The following is a 24,375-nucleotide window of genomic DNA, read 5'->3' as shown; positions in this document are numbered from 1 at the left end:
GCCTAGGGTTAGGGTTAGGGTTAGCCTAGGGTTAGGGTTAGGGTTAGCCTAGGGTTAGGGCTAGCCTAGGGTTAGGATTAGCCTAGGGTTAGGGTTAGCCTAGGGTATGGGTTAGCATAGGGTTAGGGTTAGCCTAGGGTTAGGGTTAGGGTTAGCCTAGTGTTAGGGTTAGCCTAGGGTTAGGGTTAGCCTAGGGTATGGGTTAGGGTTAGGGATAGGATTAGGTTTAGGGTTAGGGTTAGGGTTAGGTTTAGCCTAGGGTTAGGGTTAGGGTTAGCCTAGGGTATGGGTTAGCATAGGGTTAGGGTTAGGGTTAGCCTAGGGTTAGGGTTAGGGTTACGGTTAGCCTAGGGTATGGGTTAGCATAGGGTTAGGGTTAGGGTTAGCCTAGGGTTAGGGTTAGGGTTAGCCTAGGGTTAGGGTTAGGGTTAGCCTAGGGTTAGGGTTAGGGTTAGCCTAGGGTTAGGTTTAGCCTAGGGTTAGGGTTAGCCTAGGGTTAGGGTTAGGGTTAGCCTAGGGTTAGGGTTAGCCTAGGGTTAGGGTTAGCCTAGGGTTAGGGTTAGTCTAGGGTTAGGGTTTAGGGTAAGGGTTAGGGTTAGCCTAGGGTTAGGGTTAGCTTTGGGTTAGGGTTAGGGTTAGGGTTAGTTTAGGGTTAGGGGTTAGGGGTTAGGATTTGGGGTTAGGGGTTAGGGTTAGGGTTGGGGGTTAGGGTTAGGGTTATCCCTACTACATGCGAAGTTGCTTTATTTTCTTTACTGCGCTTGAATTCGCCGATGTCGTAAGAATAGTTTATAAATAATTGTTACAACTAGTTGTAAGAATAGCCAAAGATTTTATGTCACTGATATCAAACATTAATAGAGTGATAGAAGGGAGTCTTCTCTGTCTCGTTATTGCATATTACAATTCTTATCTATTCCTATAAGAAAGATAATTAATTTTAAACATGTCATTAGTGGGATGAATTGTCTTAAATTTGATTTACAAACAATTATTGAGTATCACTGCACCTTCACCGTTGCTTATTGTCCGCTAGAAAATAGATGGCGCTCTCCGCTTTTCTCCTTATTATCTGCTCTAATGTCTGCTACCTTCAAGCAGGTGAGAACGCCTGCGTACAAAGTCGAAAGGGTGGCGCACTTTCATTAATATTACGACGTCAGCGAGCTAATTTTTTTTTAACCGAGATCGCAATCAAGAAACAACATCAAGGCAGTAGATCGAAAATAGGAACCCTTGAGATGATTGGCGTCTTGGGAGGTCATGGAGATGGCCTCTCCATGGGGGTGTGGGAGGTCATGGAGATGGGATGGTCTAGTTACTGTCCTGTTAATATTACAACTAAATTTATTGGCAATACTCAGAAGTTAAGGATCGTTTTGTTTTTAGACCATGAATCGAACCTCTCTGAACCATCGAAATGTAATACCCTCCTTTGTGAAACTTATTACTCTCTTTTTAACAAGCTGTCGATATTGAAATATTTGTATGGATACCGCAACAACCATAGGTCATCATTATTGTCCATATTGAGACTAAACAGTCAAATGAAGGACACTCATATTCCATCTTCAAATATTCCTATTTTGACACTAATTGACAGTGTGAATACATAGGAGTGTCAGTACCAAGTGCTTTTGGAAAATTCAAGTGTTTTATCACTCTGCAGGCAAGACCCCCTCTATCTGATGAGAACCCGCCCCAACTGGAAGACTGGGTAAGTTATGTCACAAATGCTGTATTAGTCGGTGAGGTACTGGCACAATTCTCACACTGGAAAGAATTGAGGGGGGGGGGGTGTTAGATTTAAATGTAAAAGTTACCTTCATTAAAATTTAATGTATCAAACAAATCCACAGAGGCATCAGATTTAACTGCCATTATTTTTCCATGACTTGTTGCTGGCAATTCTTCCTCCAGTATTTTGGAGGAGCTAGTGAATTGTTACACTTATGCTAAACAAGCACTTTAAACCATGTCTTTATGGGACACACTAGGGGGTGCGTGAGTCCATCCCAGGGGGTTCGTGAGACGTTTCTGAAAGTCAAAACTACAGTACTTTTTGTTGAACTAAAATCGGATATATCATATAATTTAGTAATGTACGAAAGTCGTACCTATCGACAAACTCTTTTCGCGTTTCATACGCATAGGTTGCCATACTAGTACCTTACTGTGCATGTGATAAATAACTGAATTATGAAACAGACACAAGCCGCATGACTTTGGTGAAGTTGGTGTACGCATGACAGTACAATATTACACTATGAACTTGATCTTTTATGAAGCATTGTTATGCGTACTATAGTATGATAATGACTCCGATCGTGTACCAAAAACTTGGGGGTTCGTGGACAACTCTGACATCCACAGGGGGTTCGTGGGGGGGGGGGATAAAGTTAGGGAAACCTTGCACTAGAGGATGATTATTCGTATGCAGTTACCTCACAACATTTCAACAGCCCATTAGTGCCGTGCAAGGAAATATTATTAACTTGTTATAACAAATTTAATTTTTTATTATAATTTACAAATTTGCTATTACAAATGAGTTTGCACAGTTGTTTATATGACTTTGCACATAGAAATTTGCACATGGAAGCAGTTGCCAGTAGTATGAAAATCTTTAAATCATCATTGTCGGTATTTGTTGGTGACCAGAGCATTTAATGGTCAAATTTGCATTAAACTAATCAACCTTACTTTCTCAAATCAATAATTTCTTGTAGCAAATAAACAATTTGTATTTGCATGGCACTCATAGACGTGTCATAAAGTATATGTGAAGGTACCCAGGCAACATTTCCTATCAACTGACATTTTCAAGGATAGCATTAGCTATAGAGAGAGAGAGAGAGAGACAATAAATATGTTCAAAGATAAACTATTAATATAATTTTACATATTCCAAAGTGTATTGATCTTGTTAATACAAAGCAAGAACAGGAGGTATTCCAATATGTATATATTCATACCCCACCCCTCTTTTCTTTTTCATTTCTTCTCCTTGAATCAAGCAAATTCTTGCCAAAGCTAACCCATTTTATGATAAATTTTTTTCAAGGGTTTTAATGATATTTCTCTCTGGATGATCTTCATCTCACAGTAGCCCTTGGTTGTCATGGTAATTCACCAGATTAATACGCTTTGGAAGTTGACCAGTCATCTTCTAGAAGTGAAGCTTTGTTCTCTTCCAGTGCCGTCTCTTGGCATTGTACCTGAAATTGAAAGAGAAACAAGCAAAATGTCAGGTGACAAATGTTATTATTAAAGCAGCATTTTGCGTCCTTTTCTACGATTTTTCTCAACCTCACTGATTCCACTTTGCCATAACGACATACATAACTAGCTAATCTATTTATATTTTACTTCAAATGGTGGCATAAAAGTCGAAAAATTTGCAACTTTCAACTTTGTTGTTCTCCAAGATATTTTCCGTTGGGAACCCAATAAACCTCGCCCATAATATGAATATTTAAACACTACGAACGTCATTGACAGATACGTAATATAACACCACGCTTGATTTGTGTACAGTCTAAATGGCAGTTGTACCAGGGAGTTGCATAACAACTCCCTGGTACAACCAACGCGAAGTCTTGAATCTATTTTTAGCAACGGCTCATAACTAAACCTGCATCTCTGATTGGTTGAATTCAAACTAGTGGGTTTGGCGGAATTGTATGCGATTAATTTTAACTGTGAAATTTGTCGAGGACACTCTTCTCATTTATCGACATAAATCGTTAATTACTCGCTAATTAAAGCTCTTGGCAGGGTGAAACTTGGATGGTATCTTACATTGCTGTTTTATGATTGATACATGTAAAAAAATCGATGCACATGTTAAAAAAGTGGAAAAAAGCGACCCAACGCAAAATGCTGCTTTAAATCGTTACTACTGCAAGTAATTTATCAACCACATACAGTCATTTGAAGGAATACCATACAAGCGTTTTCATGACTGCCAGTTACACAAAAACACTACAGGCCTCGAAATTCAGATGTTTGTTGTTTGCCAGTATATATTTCTTTAAATTCCACTGGTATTTTTTCTGTCAGTGCAAACTAATGTTAATACTTCTGGCATAGTTTCAATAACAATAACAATGCTGAATACCTTCAAATATGGACAGGAGAACGAAATGAAACGGAAAGATGTCACTGAAAAAACTGCCAGTACCCTAACATATATATTAGACCTTGCATTCTCCAATGGAACTGTGTACATTTCCTTCCCCTTTCAATTTCTATCAAGGACTTTGGGGGAGGTGGGTAGGGGGGAGGGTATTTTGTAGTGTTTGCACGGGTTATCCGGGTACCAGGGTACCCCCCCGACGCGATGCTACCCGGTTCCTAATTTATTACCCGAATCCTAAGCAAAGTGTGATTTCAAAAAAAAAAACAAAAAAAAAATTGGCAAACTGATGGTTAGGCAGATTTCCCATTGACTTAGTGTGGTGTTAGGCTACAATGTGGTCGAAGATAACAGCAATAACGAAGGGGCCCGCTCGACGCGATACTACCCAGTTACTAATTTATTACCCGAATCATACGCAAAGTGTGATTGTTTAAAAAAAAAAATTGCAAACCGATGGTTAGGCTGATTTCTCATTGACTTAGTGTGCCGTTAGGCTACCATGTGTTCGAAGATAACAGCAATAACGAAAGATTCCATAGACATCTTATAACTGCGTCACAATTTCAGCTAATAAACAGATGGCTAGGCTAGACTACCCCCATTGACTTAGTGTGGTGCTAGGCAACCATGTGGTCGAACGTAACAGCAATAACGAAAGTATTCCATGGATGTCTTATAACTGCGTCACAACTCCAGCAAATAAACAGATGGTTAGGCTTAGCTAGATTTTTCATTGACTTAGTGTGGTGTTAGGCTACCATGTGGAAGAAATTATTATTTATTCATTCCTTTATTTCTAAGAAGGAAAGGCTGACAAGAAATTTTACGCGATGTTTATGGATTATAGACAGGATAACTAAAAAATAGTAATCGCAAGTGGCTTTTTAATAATCGTTTATTCCAAATGCGATCAAATTGCGCGAATCGCACAATCTCGCGGCTAATGCGAACCCTGGGCCTGTATAATAGATAGAGGTAGTATTAAAAACTGTTTAAGAGCTAACTTAGTTATTTATATGGTTTGATCCAATAGACGTGCACAAGCTAGCATAAGCAGCGGCGGCATTGCGATGTTAGTAGTAATGCTAAGTATAATTAAATAATTAATTTATTAACAAGTTAATGAATGAAACAGAGGCAAATAAAAATTATTGAGGGAGGTTTTATACCTTATCTTACACCTACGTATTTGAACATGAAAACATTGTCAGTAGAGATATAATGCATTTATTACATCATCCAATATGTAATTTCTTGAAAATCGTGATACACGAGGGTAAACAATTTTTTCCGGGTACCCGGATACCCGACAGGTAACGGCCCTCGGGTACCCGGTTCCCGATTTTTGGACCCGTGTAAACACTAGTATTTTGTCACAATCACCCATTGCATGTCCCACTTACAGGTGTTTTGATTGAATCCAGCAGCAGCCTCATAAATCCGAATATCTTGCCAAAGTACAGAATTCAGCTGTACAGGAAATTCTTCCATTATTGTACTCTCATATTCATCCAGTCTGATTATTTGAACCTTTAATATAAATTTCAGTCACTTTTTATTCATTTAATGTGTTAACCCTTTTAAGAATCTTTACTTACTATTTATACATATATCTTAATTTATTTATCACATGCTGTTTCGTTTTTGATATTTGATAGGTTTTTGTTACCCTTTATATAAATATTTGCTATTTATACTAGTTTTATATATATGAAAATGAAAAGTCATAATAATAGAAGCTATGATGGAATTTTTGCTCTTTTTCTTTTTGTCGAATATTACCTGATGGTGTTTCCAGTCCTCAGTCTGATCCATTGAGGGATTGGCCGATTCTGCTTCTGTTTTCGAGCCAGCTTCTGCTTGATCTTGAATGATTTGTGAGACGGCTGGAAAGAGTAACATGGTTGGAAGAAAAAAACATTTGATGAATAGAAATTTCATTAAATGAGAAGAATAAATAATATGAGATGTCATAATGTGAACAGGTTAAAGGACAAACAATGACAATCCTTTATATTGTAAAACACCAACTGGAAACTGAAAAACATTTTAATCGTAACAAACTTGATGAGAAAATTATAAAAAAGAAGGATGAAGAATGTAATGTCTAAGTGTTGGCATTACTACTAGCCCTTTTGACAACTGAAGAAAATATTGCATCATATGTATGAGGAATGTTAGGGTCTTTCTCTTTATTAATTTAACGATATAAATTTTGATTATATACTTTGGAGAGGATGCTCATGTTTGCAGTTGAAAGAAATGCACAATCTTCTTCAGAGAGGATGTCTAGAATAAGGGATGCAGTATTAAAAGCATTCTATCACACCGTCTGGGGATTGGAAAGCTTTGCTGATTTTCCAGCAATCATAATTGCTGGTATTGTTTGCAAAGGGAACACCCAAATACTCCTGGTAAATGAGCCTAACTACCTCACAAATTCCCTATTAATGTGAATTCAGTGCATTGTCTATTATAAAGTAGATACAGAGTCATAAATCATGTAATTCTATACAGCCTAGCTAAATATTCTTTCCATATGGGCAAAGGGTTATAAGGAATGTAGGCAAAGATCAAAATATTTAAATTTTCATATCATTCAATTGCCCAAACAGTTAAATGTGGCAAATTGTTGCACTTTCACCATAATAACAGATCTACACTTAACTGACAACTGCTATAAATTGAGAAGCCCTAGCTTACTTTCAACATGTGGCATATATTCTAAATTTCGCGCAACTGGGTTAACAGTGATGAAGTACACGATATGTTACATGGATAGTTCAATGAAAGCCAAGGAAACTGATCGACAAGTCTCGTTTGTACTGGTACGAATTACATGTTCTTTCTTACTTTGCAACCACTGTACCAAACCACATTTATATGCCATATAAGAAGTAATATGTCGGGTCTACGCCTAAAAAGATGTTCATGAGACCTAACGTTATCCTAAGCCGCTATGTAACTGGTACATCACACAGTTTCACAATGGGACGTACAACTCGATTGAAAATCATTAAAAATCAAGAGTGTGAGAAGTCATCCGCAATATCAAAGTACATGAGTGGGAATTTAATAATTAGTTTAAATAATATCCATACAACTGAGCGTCATTTTCTAACCAAAAAATTTAAGTTTCTTGTTTCATTTATTACCATTTTTGCTTCGTACTCGAACCGATGTAGTATCAGATAAAAGAGGGCGCACTTAGGAATTTAACAGAATGAGCAACAGAGAGTTACCACCGTGGCCCCGAAGAGTCATTTCGAATTCAACATTTGTGTCTGGTAATGGTATGCTGATTCAAAGGGTGTGAAGACTCCCGAAAAATTCAAAAAGAAACGTCTAATGCAGGTAATCTGACCTAGTTTCGAATGAGGTGTAACAGAAGTGTTAAACACCACCATCTATCCCAGAAAATACACACACAGCTTGCTACCGTCGGTAATTAGACACCAGTGTACAGTCAGTACATACAGCTGCGGTCAATACCCACATCACAGTGTATAAACGATACAGCGATGGACATCTCAGGTCCAGCTAAAGATAACAAGGTATCACGTTTCATTGCTGTCTGCATTTTGTAGCGACACGAACAAAACGTCACTTGCAAGCAACAGAAAGTTAACTTTTTAAAGATGGCGGCACGCGGTTTGGGGAGAGTCTTCAATGCCTATAAGCCTAACTAATGCTAAGTTTGATGTCAAGGTATTCAATGACAGTGTTGTTTTCTGTCTGGCCGAAGGGACAAAATGAAAAGCAACTTTCAACTCTAATTGTGCAATCACTGTTGTGGTTATTAGAATGACACGTTTTAAGTAAAAAAAATGACCTCCACCCCATATCTCAACACATCCGATCACATCTAAGACGGCATCTTCTACCGGATGCAAGAAGAATCAGAAAAAAAAAACGAGGCCAAAATCTTAAAGTTTAAGACTGAGTGAAAAAACAGGAGAAGGAGAAGAAGAACAACAAGAAAAAACACGTTGAGACCTTAAAGTGTTCAATGCCGAACACGTATCTCTCAACGGCCTCAACTTACCACAAAGGTTGTCACCAGTTCGAGCTACCAGTCGGCCGTCTTATCCTTTATACCTCTCCTCCCTTCACTCACCCCCTCTCCACAATACCCCCAGTTTGCTCACTGGGATAATCTTTTATTGTGCGTCCATGCATCTCAGAATAGTGGATTCCTGCACCTCTGTTCAACCCCACTCCCCGTCAACCCCCACCCCCCTTCCCTCCCATTTGGCTACCATTTTTGGTTGCTGTGTGTGACGTACATCATCCACGACATGTTGCCTTCCAAGCTGAACCAATCTACAGGAATTAATCATCTCTTCTTTGCATTTTGTTTTCATTGTATGCATTTGTTTTCTAAATTCATCTAAATCTTTTTCAAATTTTACCCCATAATCTTCTAGTTTACCAGGTTATTTTTCTTTATATTGCATAATTATTGCTAGCAAAGTTATATCGTTCATTCATTCATAACCGACGTAATAACCTTTAAAGCCATGTTTAGGTACAGTCAGTTATACGGGGAGACATGCACGGCAAAGGTGAGGCTGAGTGCTCACCTTGTATAGCAAAGTGGGTAATTTTAGTAAGCCAGAATAACTTTTACCTCATTTTGAGATAATATCGTTAGTTCAATAAAAATGTATATAAAGTCAATTGCATTATAACCGTCATATAGGATTGAATGAAAGTAGAGGGCATCCTATTTTTAAACCACCAGTAAGTCGCGACGGCTGCCCAGACTTGGCCTTTTAGTAAAAACATGAATATCTGTATTGATTATGAAGATGTATGAAGTAAATTGCTGCAACACAGAAATTCGGTGAGTTGCAGCCGTTGGGAGACATTCGGCGTTCTATAGATTTCGGTTTGTATATTATTCCGTCTATATTTTGACGGGCTCGCATCCGTTCTTGTTCCGAGGCCTAAATTGCCCCACACCGTTTGTCCTTTGTCTTGCAACACAGATATCAAAAGATAAGGAGTTTCTACGATAAAACGAGAAACCATTACAAAAGAAGAAGCATATGTAAGTAACAAGGTGAAACTGGTCAGCAACAGAATACGATCACAAGACTAGTTCCACAACAACTCCCAACTTTGCACATTTGTGCTGTGCTGATACTGTTTGTGTGACCACTTACATTTAGTTAGCGTTAGACCTACGTTGTCTAGAAAGTGCATACCATTACTAATTATTTTAAGTGAATTGAGCCTTACTGTAACTTCTTAATGTTAACTGTGTTTTAAGAACATTCTAGATGATACAGAGGTTGCACCAAATCAACCATACTGTGGCCTAGGTCAAAGCCTTAAGTCAGATGTGGTCAAACTCAAAGTAACTAGGAGTAATGTTACTTTTTAGCCTTGTTAGGCAATGGTGAAGACTAACAACATTAGGTTACAAGTCCAGTTGTTGGCACTTCCACATGGGATTACCTAGGTCAAGTCAGATATCTCCAAGTCAACAGATTTGTTACATTAATTAACAAAACAAGGAAAGAAAAGGTGGTCATTTCTTACTCATCTTAGTTTAATTTTGCCAATTGTATAGGGCATTAAAGGGTGTGAAGACTCGCGCAAAAAGAAACGTCTAATGCCAGTAATTTGACCTAGTTTCGGATGAGGTGTAACAGAAGTGTTAAACACCACCATCGATCCCAGAAAATACGCACACACGCAGCTTGCTACCGTTGGTAATTAGACACTATACTATAGTGTACAGTCAGTACACACAGCTGCGGTCAATACCCACATTACAGTATACAAACGATACAGTGATGGACATCTCAGGTCCAGCTAAAGATAACAATTAAGGTATCACATTTCATTAATGTCTGCATTTTGTAGCGACACGAACAAAATGTCACTTGCAAGCAACAGAAAGTTAACTTTTTCAGATGGTCGCACGCGGTTTGGGGCGAGTCTTCAATGCCTTTAATAGGTGGCCATCCATTCCCATACTTTGAGTGTTTTTATCGGAGCTTCAGTCATAATGTACTGTTAACTCCAATTATACTGCAAAGTACTGCAAAGTACACAGTCAAATGATAATCTTCCAATCAATTCAACACATCAGAAAAGTAAGAAGTCTTTCAACACACCTCTCAGAATTGTGGAATATATCTCAGCTGGGCATATATGAGACTTTAATACAAAAAGTGTAGTTGGCTCAAGGCCTCCCATAGTGTAAGACACCATGAGATGAGAGGAGAATGATAACAATTATTGAAATAGTTAATATATATATAGCCAACCAATGCAAATGATTTGCACACTGAGTTATGTTGAGTACAAAGCGCATTGTTTTCTTTGTAATGCATTCTCATACCATTTAAAGATCGTCAGTATTGATCCCAAATATTCCATTACTATCACCCTCACAGTGTTTTTCTTCTCATTGATTTCTGTGGAGGTCAAAGGTCAACAGTGGTCAAAATCTGAAAGCCCTGTAGACATGATAACTCTAATTTAAGTAAAGGTTTCATGAACTTCATACTTTACATGGTAATTCTGCTTAGTGTATACCAGAAATCTAATGTTTTCTTTGAAGGTCAAAGTTCATGTCAGGTCCAGGGAGAGTATGAAAATCTTGCAAACAGGTCTGCATTAGTGCAAGAATCTTGCTGATCATGTCCATTGAGAATTGGTCAAAACTTGAAATATTTATTGTCTGCAGTGTTACATTAAATGTTTTCAAGTACTTTTGCTCAAAAGGTCACCAACAGAATTTCTTTGGAATGTTTCAGTGGAACATTCTGTATTTGATGTTTACTTTCTTCAGGGTATGTCCCCAGACTTTGAAAGGATAATCTTTTGTACATATGCTGCCTGTTTTCCATTTTCTTTAATCCTCTTAGGGTAATTGCTATGGGAGGGGAGAGGCTCTCTATTTATTTTATATGAGCAGTGGAGGACCAGAGAAAACCCATGGGTTGGTGCAAATGCACTTGTAAAACAAAATCCAAGTGGTATGTTGTGCAATGTGCATGTTTTGTCAGTAGAGGGATGAAACCTATCAGGCCTTTTGGTTCCACATACACGTTTAGTACAAGATGGTGGGTCAATTTCTTTGCACAGGCCAGGTAGAAAACCTTTTTGGGATTGGTCAAGTGGCCGCCTATTGAGGATCCCTGCACTGTGTTGACAACATTTTATTTATTGTTCTTCATTTCAGGATTTCTTGGACACCCAGCAAGTGTATTTAGAAAAGAAAAAGAAGAAGAAGAAGAAGAAAAAATCAAAGAAAGCAAATACCTTGGGAGTAGTTGACCTCACTCAGCTCATCATGTATTAATCAGTTTAGAGGATGGTTCAATTGATTGCTGGTCTCTCTGATGAGAATACAATACTGACAGAAGAAGGAACAAATAAGGTGACGTTGATGTATACAGTCAGTCCAGTAAAATAAACACAACTCAGGATACACCCAGGCAAGATGACTTATCAATGTAGCTACTGTGATAAAAAAGTTACTAGAGCTTATGGTTTGAAATTACATGAGAGAACACATACAGGAGAGAAACCTTTTCAGTGTAGCTACTGTGACAAAGCATTTGCTGTGACCCAAAACTGGAAGCAACATGAAAAAACACATACAGGGAAAAAATCTTTTCCGTGTAGCTACTGTGATATGACATTTGCACAACGTTTATTAATGAAGAGACATGAAAGAATACATACAGGAGGGAAGCCTTTGGATTACCAGTGTAGCTATTGTGACAGAGGATATCTTAGAAAGGACAGGTTGGAGCAACATGAAAGAGCACATACAGGAGAGAAGCCTTATCAATGTAGTTACTGTAACAAAACCTTTGCTGCTAAATGGAATTGGAAGCGACATGAAAGAATACATAAGGGAGACAAGCCCCATCAATGTAACCGTTGTGATAAATCATTTTCGTCGTTTCAGGGTTGGAAACATCACGAAAGAACGCATACAGGAGATATGCCTTTCCAATGTAGTCACTGCGATAGGGGATTCTCAGTATATGGTCGTTTCAAAGAACATCAAAGAAAGCATACAGGAGAGAAGCCTTACCAGTGTAGCCACTGCGACAAAGCATTTACCGCAAGCCGGAATTTGAAGCAACATGAAAGAAAGCATACAGGAGAGAAACCTTATCAATGTAGCTATTGTGATAAATCATTTTTGACAAATCAGGGTTTGAACCATCATGAGTACTCACATACGGGTAATATGCCTTATCAATGTAGCCTCTGTGACAAAGCATATTCCAGGAAGGACAAGTTGAAGCAACATGAAAGAACACATACAGGAGAAAAGCCTTATGAGTGCAAACACTGTGACAAAGCATTCGTTTCATTCCGGAATCAGAAGCAACATGAATGGACACATACAGGAGAAAGGCCGTATCAATGTAGTTACTGTGACAAAGCATTTGTTGCGACCCGGGATTGGAAGGTACATGAAAGAAAACATACTGGAGAGAAGCCTTATCAGTGTGGACACTGCGGCAAACAATTTTGTTCCTCTCAAGGCCGTAAACTGCATGAACAAAAACATACAGACGAGATGATAAACCAGTGCAGCTATTCTGACGAAGCATGTTCTACAAACCAGAGCTCGAAACAGCCAGAGAGAAGTCAAACACCTGATGACACCTGGGTATTTGTCAAGCTGGAAATTTGAAATCATGAAAGAAACTATAAACAATATAGATGTATAATAGAGGTTTGGGGAATTTCCCACATTAAGGCGAGAAATGTTATGAATGTAACAAGATGCATTAACAATGTTTTCTTTTAAATCATTCATATACTTGTAAAAAGACTTGTAATAACATCCAACTAGGGATCTGTAAATTTAATACCTTCCTGAAGTAAAAAAAATATGATGTGGAGTTGATAGATTGTACTGCCAATGGTAGAAAAACATACATACAGTATTTAAGATTGCTTGTGAAAAGTTGTGAGTATAAATACGATGCCAGTTTTGCAAGGTGGCAGAACTCCAGGTGGCAGTCCTCAAAAAGATGCAATTCATTATTGTTATTGAAACTGTTATCGATGCTGGAGAATGAAGTGTTAGTTAACTTTGGGACTTTGAAGATGTGTGGAAGCTTGGAAGGGGGAGGGGTGGAGTGTGTGTGTGTGTGTGTGGGAGATGAGTAAAGGAATGTCACTAGCAAGCTGCCACAGATAATTTTACAATATCCAATTTATTTGAGTATACAATATTGCATAGTAGTTGCAATAGTTTGTTACTTCTTACCAGAAAGGTATAATGTCAATCTTGTATCATAAAAGTAACATTAGAAGAATTTGTAGGGAATTTGAACACTGAAAACCAACCATATATTTTTAATGATCGGTAGGCTACCATTTTAAGTTTACTCTTGAATTAAAAACATTTGTCATGAAGTATCATACTATAAATTTCACTTGGAATTCAAATAAAACTTCTTCCAAAACTGACAATGAGTGTGATGATGATTGTCTCAAAGATACATATTGTTTATTATTTTATATTTTTATTTACACGGTGATGTGTGACTGCTAGGCCTGTTACGTCTCAAAGCCAATAGGAAGCTCTGGCATTTTGTAATTTTTGCTAGCCAAATATATTCTTAGTCTTTGAAGAAGCAGAGAGCATGGTGTTGTTTTCGAACTTCAGTTTATTTTATTACTCTGACGTTTTCACATGTAAGACCACGCTCAATTCTGCGCCAAGTTTGGGACCGACTGGGCAACGATATGGAGCCAACTTGTTATTTCACTGGTGGTGTGACATCCGCCTCCCCTCTAAGAATGCCCCTGGGTGCATATCATACTATACTTGTTATGAACTCTGTAAAACATTGAAAGATAGGAACTGTTGAAATCAGCGAGGGGAATCTCCCATATCAATGCTGTACACCCCGCCTCATCCCCTCTTACTATATTACCGCCTACACATCGATCCCTTCATTTCGCCAATTCCCACAGCTTTAAATTAGTTACAATATGATGATTGGAGATTAAAGTGTCTGATTTGGTGTTCGTACATAGCCGACATACTTTCGTGGTTTACCTGCCTGCCTAAAAATGTCGCAAAACTAGTCCCAGCGAAACCAAAACCATGCATGTTGTTGCCAGGTGCGCTATCAACAAATCAAATGGTGCGCGCCGGTAGCCACACCATCTAAGCAACAAATAGGCTACGAATAACCTAACGTAGCTTACATATAAAAATCTTGGGACGGGAACTTGAAGAACATGTGGTGTGGTAATGATGAGCTCTGCATCTATGTGATAATCTGAAGGGGTATTTTAAGATCACTAGCAGTGAAACTCGAGTCAACTCCTGGTCTATCTTACTGTAGCCTAACGCTAGGCCTAACATAGGCTAGGCTAAGTGTCTAACGTTAGCTTAGCTACAAACAAATTAGTAACAGAAAATGGCTGAGCCTTGGAACTATAGAATACCCCGCCGATTTGAAATCTCACTTTGCCTCCGGAGACGCAGTTATCAAATAATGTTTTATCACCATTGCGACTGCGCCTCCACCCCAAACCGGTAGCACAGTCTACATTTTAATGAAAATTTTTGACACCACACATGATGTGTCGTTCTCACTAGTGCTAGTAGTTGAAAGCAAGGACTAATTGCTTCCCCATACCTGAGCCTCTGTTTTCAGAAAGGTGTTTTTCACAGTGGGGTTATTCTAAATTTCAGTCAGTCCCAGATTTGTTATGTATTGTCCCCAGTTTGAGAATTGTCCCCAGCAAAGAGCCCAGAGCTGTTTGTACATGTACTGTCAGGGTCCTGGGAATATCTTCAAATTAAAATTTAAAAAACACTGAATAATTTGGCATTTATCTCTTTAGCCTCCTGTTCATAGAAACAACTTGAACCTAATTAAGCTTAAATTGTTTACAACAACAAATGTAAATTTCATTATTGGCTCACAGATAAAGCATATCAAAGGCAGTCCAGATCATTGAATAGTTTTCATAGGCTGAAATTCACATGAAAAGCATAATGTTGCACTAAGTGATGTATAGTGAGACTTTCAGTTACCTCCACATCTTTTAAAACTAAATTTTTCTCTCGAACAAATACTTCTTTCTTTAAAATTTGCATGTGTTAAGATAAATAGATTAAACAAATTTGTCAATGTGCTTCAAAATACCCAAACAATATTTCTCTAATTCATTTACAATACAGAAACATTATTTCCTCTTTTCACGTATGCCATTTTCAACATTTAGTTAAAGCCATGTATGTAGACATTTGAAAAATAACGTTCAACCGGTATCTGTCAGTGCAGAGTGCACACGTATAACACAGTACTATACAAGTATAGGCAATATTTTAAGCATTGCATACTACCATATATGTAGGCCTACTGAATTTTTTTTCAAAATACATAAAATATAGATATGAATACATGTTGTTAACACATCGCAAAAGCTAGATAAGCTTATGCATCAATTAGACAAATTTACTAAACATTGTCAGTTCAAAGTCTTAAGAGCGCCATAATTGAACACACCATCCTACTGTGTTTTACATGTACATGTAACTGCATAGACAGACACATTTGAAGTGTTTGATTGTTTTTAAGATTTAAGTGTAATTCATGAAATGAACAAACTGTGAAATATTGCTTGTTGTCAAAGACCATTGTAAGCTGTTTGGAGCTTGAAAGAAGTACATTAGCTAAATAATGCTTTCTCTGTTTTTACTTTAGTTTTAAATTTATGATTTGACTCAGTAGGTGCTTCAGTCTGTGCCCACGATGAAGACAGATAGTCTCGGCATATGAGATTGCAAGATGTACTCATCATCCAGAGGGGCGTGTGAGTTTGAATTGGTATGACAAATTTCCTTTCCATGCATATTTCAGTATATTCTCAAATATAGTAATCTCTGGATATAAATTGTCTGCTCCATCTACTGTAGCTGTCATCAATGAGAACTTTCAGTGTCAGCTAATACTACACAGCAGTACTAGTTGCACAACATTTTGTAATGCAGCATGTACACGTGTAATAGGCAGGACATCACATAGCACTGTCGATACACTCGCTACATTCTAAGAAGATGTGAAAATCATGATGTCATAAATTTGAGGCTTTTTCAGTCTTCATTCGTAGTCTTCATAGTTACAGCAAAATTGATACAAAACTGTGATACAAATGTATCCATTGATTATCATGAGTATCATGTCTAGGGTGGCCACTGGCATGACATACGAATAGGAGACGCATGAACGAAGGAGGAGGTTACATGGCAACTTAGTCTGGCGCGGGGCTGCTAGTTGAATGATGTTTCAAAGCTTACAGCTTACATATCTGACGATGGTAATACTAATGAAAAGTGCCGCACTAAAAACAAAATATTTCAATACAGTTAACATGAAGCATGAAAAGATCATGTTAAATTAATGCAGGCGACACTTGTGTGGTTTTACACAGTGGTAAATGCATATATATGTGTATATATGTAGGTCAATAGCCTATACTGAAACCAGTACAATGTGTACACTAACAAGAACCGTTTTTGAAATTTGTAGCTGTAGGATTCCGTAAATATCGCACAGACGTTGCCTGGTTTGGTTTCGGATTATTACCTTTCTTAGCAATGCCAGATATACATGTGTCCGGGTGAGGTCTTGCTGGATGGAGCTCAGTGCACCAAATTGCTGGACTGTCTGGCCTTATGCTGGACTTGTTGGCCAAGTGAGCTACGTGTCTAAATGTCAATCATACAGGTTTATGAGTATGAACCTTGTAGTAACCACCTTACATGTATTGTCACCTTCTAAAATGACCCTAAGCAGACCTAGTGAAAGGAAGCAGGATGCTGATTATTCCAAGTAACGACATGTATGATGGTCAACACTGACCAAGGAGCTATTGAAACTCTTGACTGAGCACTTAATGCAACAAACATTGCCAATGTACAGTTTATTCCTCTAGCATCAAAGTTACTATAAATAAATTCCTTACCTGCCAAAATAAAGATTTCCTTGGTGCTACACATCTGTGATCTGTACCCAGTTGTTTACAACATGCATATACATAGAATAGTGAACTTCTAGGTTGTTAAGCACTGTTCTGTACATATGACTTATTGAAACACACTGTGCTCATTGTTGACTAGTTGTTGACTAGAGTATGGTCAACTTTGTTACCCAGATCTCTTTCATAACCAACCGGTTCAGACAGATCCCAAAAATTGTAGGGTTTTTACTTGATTGTTGAATTTATGGAATCTCCCCGACTGAAGTGCCTCTTATTTTCAAAGTCTTTGTTTCTTTCATGAATATTTTGTAGTTATATATCACCATAGTGATGAAAGGTTAAAGCTCAATCCTTTGACTGCAAAAAAAAAAAATTTACAAATAGGTTACTGGCGAACTGTAAGGTATATTTAACTCATGCATTTAGTGTGATACAGTTACTCTACCTGTGTGTAGTTCCCCCCCCCCCTCCCATCCTCTTGAAAAAAAAAAGAATTTCTGAAGTCACTACTTGTTATGGAATGTTAGTGCTACTAGCATGAAACACAGATAATGTTTCCACAAATCTAAACACAGAAACTTGATTTGTGTACACAGTGAACAACCCAGGCTAGATATGAATTGAATGAATGTCAAGAACAAGTGTTTCACCAAAGTTATTTTATATTATTTTAGGCTGCATTTATCTTTGGGGTTGTAGCCTCTTGATATTCTGAGCAACCCATGAAATATTTACCCCATCATTGAATAATTTGTGGATACCCCTCAAACACCATAGCAACCAATCTTATAGATTTTGTTAATAGAGCAATTTGCAATAAATCAATTTTCTCTTACTGAAGTACGTGTGCAATTCACATGTATCCAGCAAAAGTTTGGTAAAGAATGTAAATTGTCAATGTGATCATATTTTGTTGTTTACTTTTTCCTTCACAGAATCCCTATGAGAGTTTCATGCGAAATCATCTCAAACATTATGGGTATTATACAGGTAATTCCTCTACGTTTGCTATTACGGTGTCAGTCATATCAATTGCTTTGGTTTTATCTCGTGCAGCAGTGAACTGCAGCATATAAACATCTACAACTTCCTACTGCCTTATCATAGAGAAACCCAACTTTAACTGGCTGTTCACTACTAACACTTCCTTTGTTTCCGTTTCTTGAAATGGAAATTAAATTTGTTAGAGTTCTCTCTTCCAATGATCTAAGACACCTATTAAAAAACTGTGGAATTAAGGAGTTAAAGAAAAGAAATCCTCTGTGCCCTTTAAATATATTTCCATATTCATTTGCACACTGAACTCTGCATATGAAAACCAATTTTAGGGTACAGGCTTTAACAGTCGTGTTCTTTCTCTTTAAAAGTGACAATTCTGTTCCTTGAAATGGATTTGGAGAAATAGAGAATTAATCCTTCAGTTAATCTTACAATGATTCTAACTGGTTGATATTTGTCACCTGGGCAATAGGTTGGCAAATCAGGAGTTCCTTTAGATTGCTTCAAGTAAATCACTGCAAATCATGTCAATGTACATATACAATTTTTAACACTACCAAGGCAATGTTTTGATCATTACCATTTGACACTATGACCAATAAACACATGGTAAGTCCATTAGCAATCTTCCAGAATGGGTACCATTTCCATACCTGACACAAGCCCTGTGTTATTGCTTATAATCATCAAATATTATGGGGCTGCTCTCAATGGCCTGTACAGTAACTGATGTGTGTTGTAAATCAGGAAAATGCCAGTAAGGACTTGATTTTAGCCAGCAGATTTCTTAAGCACTTGAATTTTGTAGCAAGTGTCTAAATGTGTTAAAATTGTAGGCCTGACATGTGAACAATTGAAAATATGTGTCTGTTGACTTTAATAAGCCACAACTATGATAAACACAATCACATCAACCTATGTGGACAGAATTATGCTGTGGTTTAATTTAAATGAGGAAAATGTTCAACTATATTCATACAAGTAGTAATACACAATATGCTAGTATAATACAACATCACCACATGGTAGCTACTAGCTACTTCCGTGTACGCTCTGTATGAATAATAGTTAGTCTGGATGCTGCAAACGTGTATTTAGTAGTAATAAACAAGATGCAAGCTTTGCCTCTTTCCTGTCTGAATGCGAGCTGATCGCCAGTTACAAGAACGCTGTAACTTAGCTGAACAGATCTCTGTTTATACAGTAAAGGTTTACTCACCAACTGGCGATTTCTTCTCTTTGACTTCTTTAACTTTTTCCATTTTTTTCGTCCCATGTTTGACGATATTGATGAAATTGTTTCCTCTGTGAAAGTGGTAGTTAGATAACCAAGTGTGTCTGCGGATTTTTGCAAGGTGAAACACAGACACACACCTGTAAGCCTTTGTTATCAATTCTTATTACCAGTACATATACACAGGCGGAAGTAAATACCATTTTGGCGCCAAAATCATTGTGTGACAGCAGGAATGAGACATTCGCCCAGTGACGTAGGTTACAAGTTATTTATAGACAGATCTTGTTTTGTGTTTCCAATCACCAACATTGATGATTTTGGCTTGGCTTGTATTGTTCTTCAAGTTTCTCCGAATTCTCCTTTCCATTCTTCGCTTCGTTCATATCATATTTTCGTTGGTAGTTTGTGGGGTATTGTTCTTTTATACCAGTGCTACACGTGTAGCCACTGCTTGGCACGAATTGCATCTAAAATGGGAGAGGGCGATATGTCTAGAAATGTGAAATACTTTTGGCAAGGTTATGCTCTTACAAAACAAATTCAGGGAACTCCCCGATCGTTGTGTTGCAACTCGCGAGGGTTTGACAATCGCAGGTATACTTGATAGGCACACAACAAATTTGATCCAAAGTCATACCTAACTCATGGTGCACAGCGTGGTTCGATAATTTATGCAGGAATTATATATAATACTTGTATGACTTGCGCATGCATTCCTTTTGGTAGACGATAGGGAAATTTTTTGCGACAATTTAATGTGTTTTTTTTTATGCAAAAATAGCAAAGAATGTCCAATATGTAAACTGCAAGTGAGATGTGTAGGTTTAGAGAATACAACACCTGGTTTGAGCCAGTAAAACTCCCTTTCGGGTAGCTCATAGTAACAATGAGGTTGTCTTATTTCAATAACTTTTAAAGTGATGAAGGCCCATTCCAATTTTTCTTTTTAAGTATTTGGGGGTACTTAATAGTTGTACTTAAAAATTGTGGACAAATTAAGTCTGTGATAGTCCAACCAGTATGTACAGGGCAATCACTGATTGATAAGTAGCTAGGCATGACAGAAGCCAATGTTGAAAGCACTATCATGGCAAAGTTACAACAATCTTTCACAAGGGAAAAAGACTTCTTGGAAAATGTAAAATGGGCAATTGTGAAAAGATGATAATGAAAGTTAAACATTAAGTATGCGTTAAATAACAGTACAGAAACATAGACTATCATAATATTCAAGACAAAAAGAGAAGGAAGTGAGTCAACATGTAGAATATCCCAATAAGTTTACTCTTATTTCCTTTTATGGGTCTGAAGTGAATATAAAATTTTCACCACAAATTAGTGAAATTACTCAATTTTCAATTCTGTTGCCACAGAAAATTGACATGAGCAAATATCAATAGGAAATGATTTAATTTTTTTTTTCTTTTAAGGATGCGAGCAAAGGAAATGCACCCATTAGTTCAGAGAAATGCATTTCCTTTTTGATCTACTTTTGCCATCAACCAAATTCCACTCAATTTCCTCTTCTGCCCTCAAAACCTCATTTTTAGTTGACTTATTTTGTCACTGTGCTATGCTACGAAGAATGAAAAGACATAAACACATGGAGTCATCATTTAATCTGACTGTTTGCAGGGTTTAGGTACATGTAATAGATATGTATTGCAAATCCTTCTCAGCCTCCACAAACGTTCATCTTTCCGAGACAGCATTTGAGCAATTCTTAGGGCATCTTGTTATCCTTTAATGTTATTGAGTGATACTTAGATTATTTAGCAATTAAAGCATGACTTTCTATCAACAATTGGCCAGATTCTTACATCCAGTTGAGTAAGTTCATGTAATGTTACAGCTTAAATCCTTCTTATCATATCTAAACTATTTGTGCTTATTAATCTGAAAAGAAATTAACACGTTTGTGGTAGCTATTATAAAACTGTTTTGACTCTGATAGAATAATTTCACAATACATGTTGTGTTCTTGTCTATTTGGATGTAGAAAGGCCTGACCAGAGGGAGGTCAGGATATATAGTCAAGGGAGGAGTAATGGGGGGGGGGGGTGAGGACTCCTGGTCAATTAGGGAACACAAGAAAATCTGGGATAAAGAATACTTAGGAAAAAATGAAGACTTCAGGAAAAAGGGATGCCTTGTGATGTAATTGTCCCCTTGACCTGATCTTGTTCTGGATGCCCTTGCATTGGATAAATTTTATTCTACAAAGAAAAGTAGCGGTTTTGAGAGAACAACAAGCTTGGTAATTACTCTAACAGAGCTTTCTAATATTTTTCGCTTCAAAAATAAACCTACTTTGCATCCATTTAACGTGATTGACTAACATTACTGCACAACGAGGTGGTCTCTTAATGACCTCGTAATTACCTCAATCGGGAAACTCCCCAATTGTTGTGTCGCAACCAGCAAGCATTTTTGCAGCCGCAGGTGTATAAATAGTAACAGCGCTTCATCAAGACAAGTGTGATTCAATATCATGGTTAGGATGTTATTAAGGGTGTTGTTTTGTAATGCATAATATATATAATATAGGTAGGCCATAGTCTTGTGTTTGCATTCCTTCTGGTAAATGGAAAGGAATTTTGTGTTTCCAAAAGTAATCCACACTGGGTGAACATTACAGTAACATTCCTGGGCTTCTTTAATTTATATGTTGTACAAAATAATGCACTATGCTTCTACTGTCATACATGAACATGGTTAGTGCAAGTCAGTTTAGTCAAGTGTTTCTAGTAATGGACTTTTGCTCACAGTTGCTGCCCTTCTGTAGCTTATCAACATTTTTCTGTTTTGCTAAAATAAATCTTAAGGGGATAGTTTTTAAGAATCTGTAGTGGTAAATTGGTCTGATTGTTTGATATGTTGCTGTAACATGATTCAGAAATCCTAGGTACACATATGTAACATGAGTCTTGAGAACAAAAGCTTTGTTATGATACAGTTCCAGGAATTCTTTTAGTCATGACAAAGGGTGTCAAATATGATTAATATTGTTATTGTAGATTTACATGATGATTCCACTTTTTACATGAGTGAAGCCCTGGGCCTTGTGGCCTTCATGGCCCTGGAGCCTTCATTACCTTTGAAGCTAACACCATTATCCAGTCAGGCAGCAATTCTTCTCTCTATTGAGAATCGCTGACTTTTTCTTTAAGACAGTTTACATGTTAATAGTCTTCACCATTTGACCTCGGAAATATCTGGAATCTGCAAACGTGTATGTAGTAGTAATAAACAAGATGCAAGCTTTGCCTCTTTCCTGTCTGAATGCGAGCTGATCGCCAGTTACAAGAACGCTGTAACTTAGCTGAACAGATCTCTGTTTATACAGTAAAGGTTTACTCACCAACTGGCGATTTCTTCTCTTTGACTTCTTTAACTTTTTCCATTTTTTTCGTCCCATGTTTGTCGATATTGATGAAAGGTTTCCTCTAGGAATGTGGTAGTTTGATAATCAAGTGTATCTGCGGATTTTTGTAACGTCCAACACAGACACACACCTGTAAGCCTTTGTTATCAATTCTTATTACCAGTACATATACACAGGCGGAAGTAAATACCATTTTGGCGCCAAAATCGTTGTGTGACAGCGGGAATGAAACATTTGTCCAGGGACGTAGGTTACAAGTTATTTATAGACAGATCTTGCTTTGTGTTTCCAATCACCAACATTGACGATTTTGGCTTGTATTGTTCTTCAAGTTTCTCCGAATTCTCCTTTCCATTCTTCGCTTCGTTCATATCATATTTTCGTTGGTAGTTTGTGGGGAGTGTTCTTTTATACCAGTGCTACACGTGTAGTCACTGCGTGGCACGAATTGCATCTAAAAGGGAGAGGGCGATTTTTCTAGAAATGTGAAATAGCCTTCTTTGGTTTCAACTTGTTTTCTATTTCTTTTTGGATGTTGAGATTGAGGGGTGAGTGTGGTTCTTTACCACAACTAAGATAAATGCAATCACATCAACCTATGTGGACAGAATTATGCTGTGGTTTAAATGAGTAACACAACTATATACATACAAATAGTAATACACAATATGCTAGTATAATACAACATCACCACATGGTAGCAAGTAGCTACTTCCGTGTACGTTCTGTATTAGTAATACTTAGTGCAGCATTTTGTCGTTGTTTCACATGGGTTTGTTGTCTTGTAGTTGCATTTACAGAAGTTTTTATTCTCAAAGGTACACTACACAGTAGAAGTATCAATCAAATATATACCAAAGTAAAAAAGAAGGGAGCCCCCCTCCCCCCCCAAAAAAAAACATAAAGTAGACAAACAATTTACAAGCTGGAAAGAAGGTCTTCAAAATGTCACAGAGAAATCTCCTTTTTAGGTTTGTGCAGATAACTTACTCATAGCTAGTAGGATTGGAGTTATTTTGCTCTAGTTTATCACTTTTATATAGATACTGTACACAGCAAGACAAATTTTAACTGGATTTTTTTTCTGGTTGCCCCTTGGACAACCAAGTGTTTCCTTTTGGTTGTCCAGAGAGCCTATTTAGTTTTCCACAGTGTGTTTTTTTTTTGGGTGCAAAATAGCAATGAATGACCAACATGTAAACTGCAGTAGAGACATGTAGGTTTAGAGAACACAACACCAGGTTTGGACCAGTAAAACTCCCCTTCAAGGGGATCATAGGCCTAACAATGAGGTTGTTTTATTTCAATAACTTTTAAAGTGATGAAGGCCCATTCCATTTTTTCATTTTAAGTATTTGAGGTACTTAATAGTTTAAAAATTGTGGACAAATTAAGTCTGTGATAGTCTAACACCTATGTACAGGTCAATCACTGATAAGTATTCATGCAGGACAGAAGCAAATGATGAATCAATGGCAAAGTTACAACAATCTTTCACAAGGGAAAAAAAAGAAGACATCTTGGAAAATGTAAAATGGACAATTGAGAAAAGACTATAATGAAAGTTAAACATCAAGTATACGTTAAATAACAGTACAGAAACATAGACTATCACAA

The 24,375-nt window shown here is 37.4% G+C and overlaps 2 protein-coding genes across 9 annotated transcripts in view; both read left to right on the top strand.

Moving 5' to 3' along the window:
• Positions 1-9,011: 9,011 nt before the first annotated feature.
• Positions 9,012-13,633, top strand: LOC139969788 (uncharacterized). Its single transcript, XM_071975062.1, has 2 exons — positions 9,012-9,194; positions 11,343-13,633. Exon 2 carries the CDS (start codon positions 11,604-11,606, stop codon positions 12,816-12,818), a length of 1,215 nt encoding a protein of 404 aa, XP_071831163.1. The 5' UTR covers positions 9,012-9,194; positions 11,343-11,603; the 3' UTR covers positions 12,819-13,633.
• A 608-nt stretch (positions 13,634-14,241) lies between these two features.
• LOC139969787 (uncharacterized) overlaps positions 14,242-24,375 on the top strand; it is a 96,150-nt gene continuing 86,016 nt past the window's right edge. For 3 of the 8 annotated variants that reach the window (XM_071975058.1, XM_071975059.1, XM_071975052.1), the window contains exons 1-3: positions 14,244-14,393; positions 15,889-15,984; positions 18,073-18,127. In XM_071975058.1, the coding sequence (XP_071831159.1) occupies positions 15,946-15,984; positions 18,073-18,127 (94 nt within the window). In that variant the 5' untranslated portion in view covers positions 14,244-14,393; positions 15,889-15,945. Of the gene's footprint in view, positions 14,433-15,885; positions 15,985-18,072; positions 18,128-24,375 lie in introns of all 8 variants that reach the window. The other 5 variants (XM_071975053.1, XM_071975057.1, XM_071975055.1 and 2 more) reach the window with 5 other exon arrangements.

This window comes from Apostichopus japonicus, chromosome 7 (assembly GCF_037975245.1).
Source record: "Apostichopus japonicus isolate 1M-3 chromosome 7, ASM3797524v1, whole genome shotgun sequence".
Classification (NCBI taxonomy): domain Eukaryota; kingdom Metazoa; phylum Echinodermata; class Holothuroidea; order Aspidochirotida; family Stichopodidae; genus Apostichopus; species Apostichopus japonicus.
The sequence above is the reverse complement of the archived record's forward strand: the minus strand, read 5'-3'. Positions and strand labels throughout refer to the sequence as shown.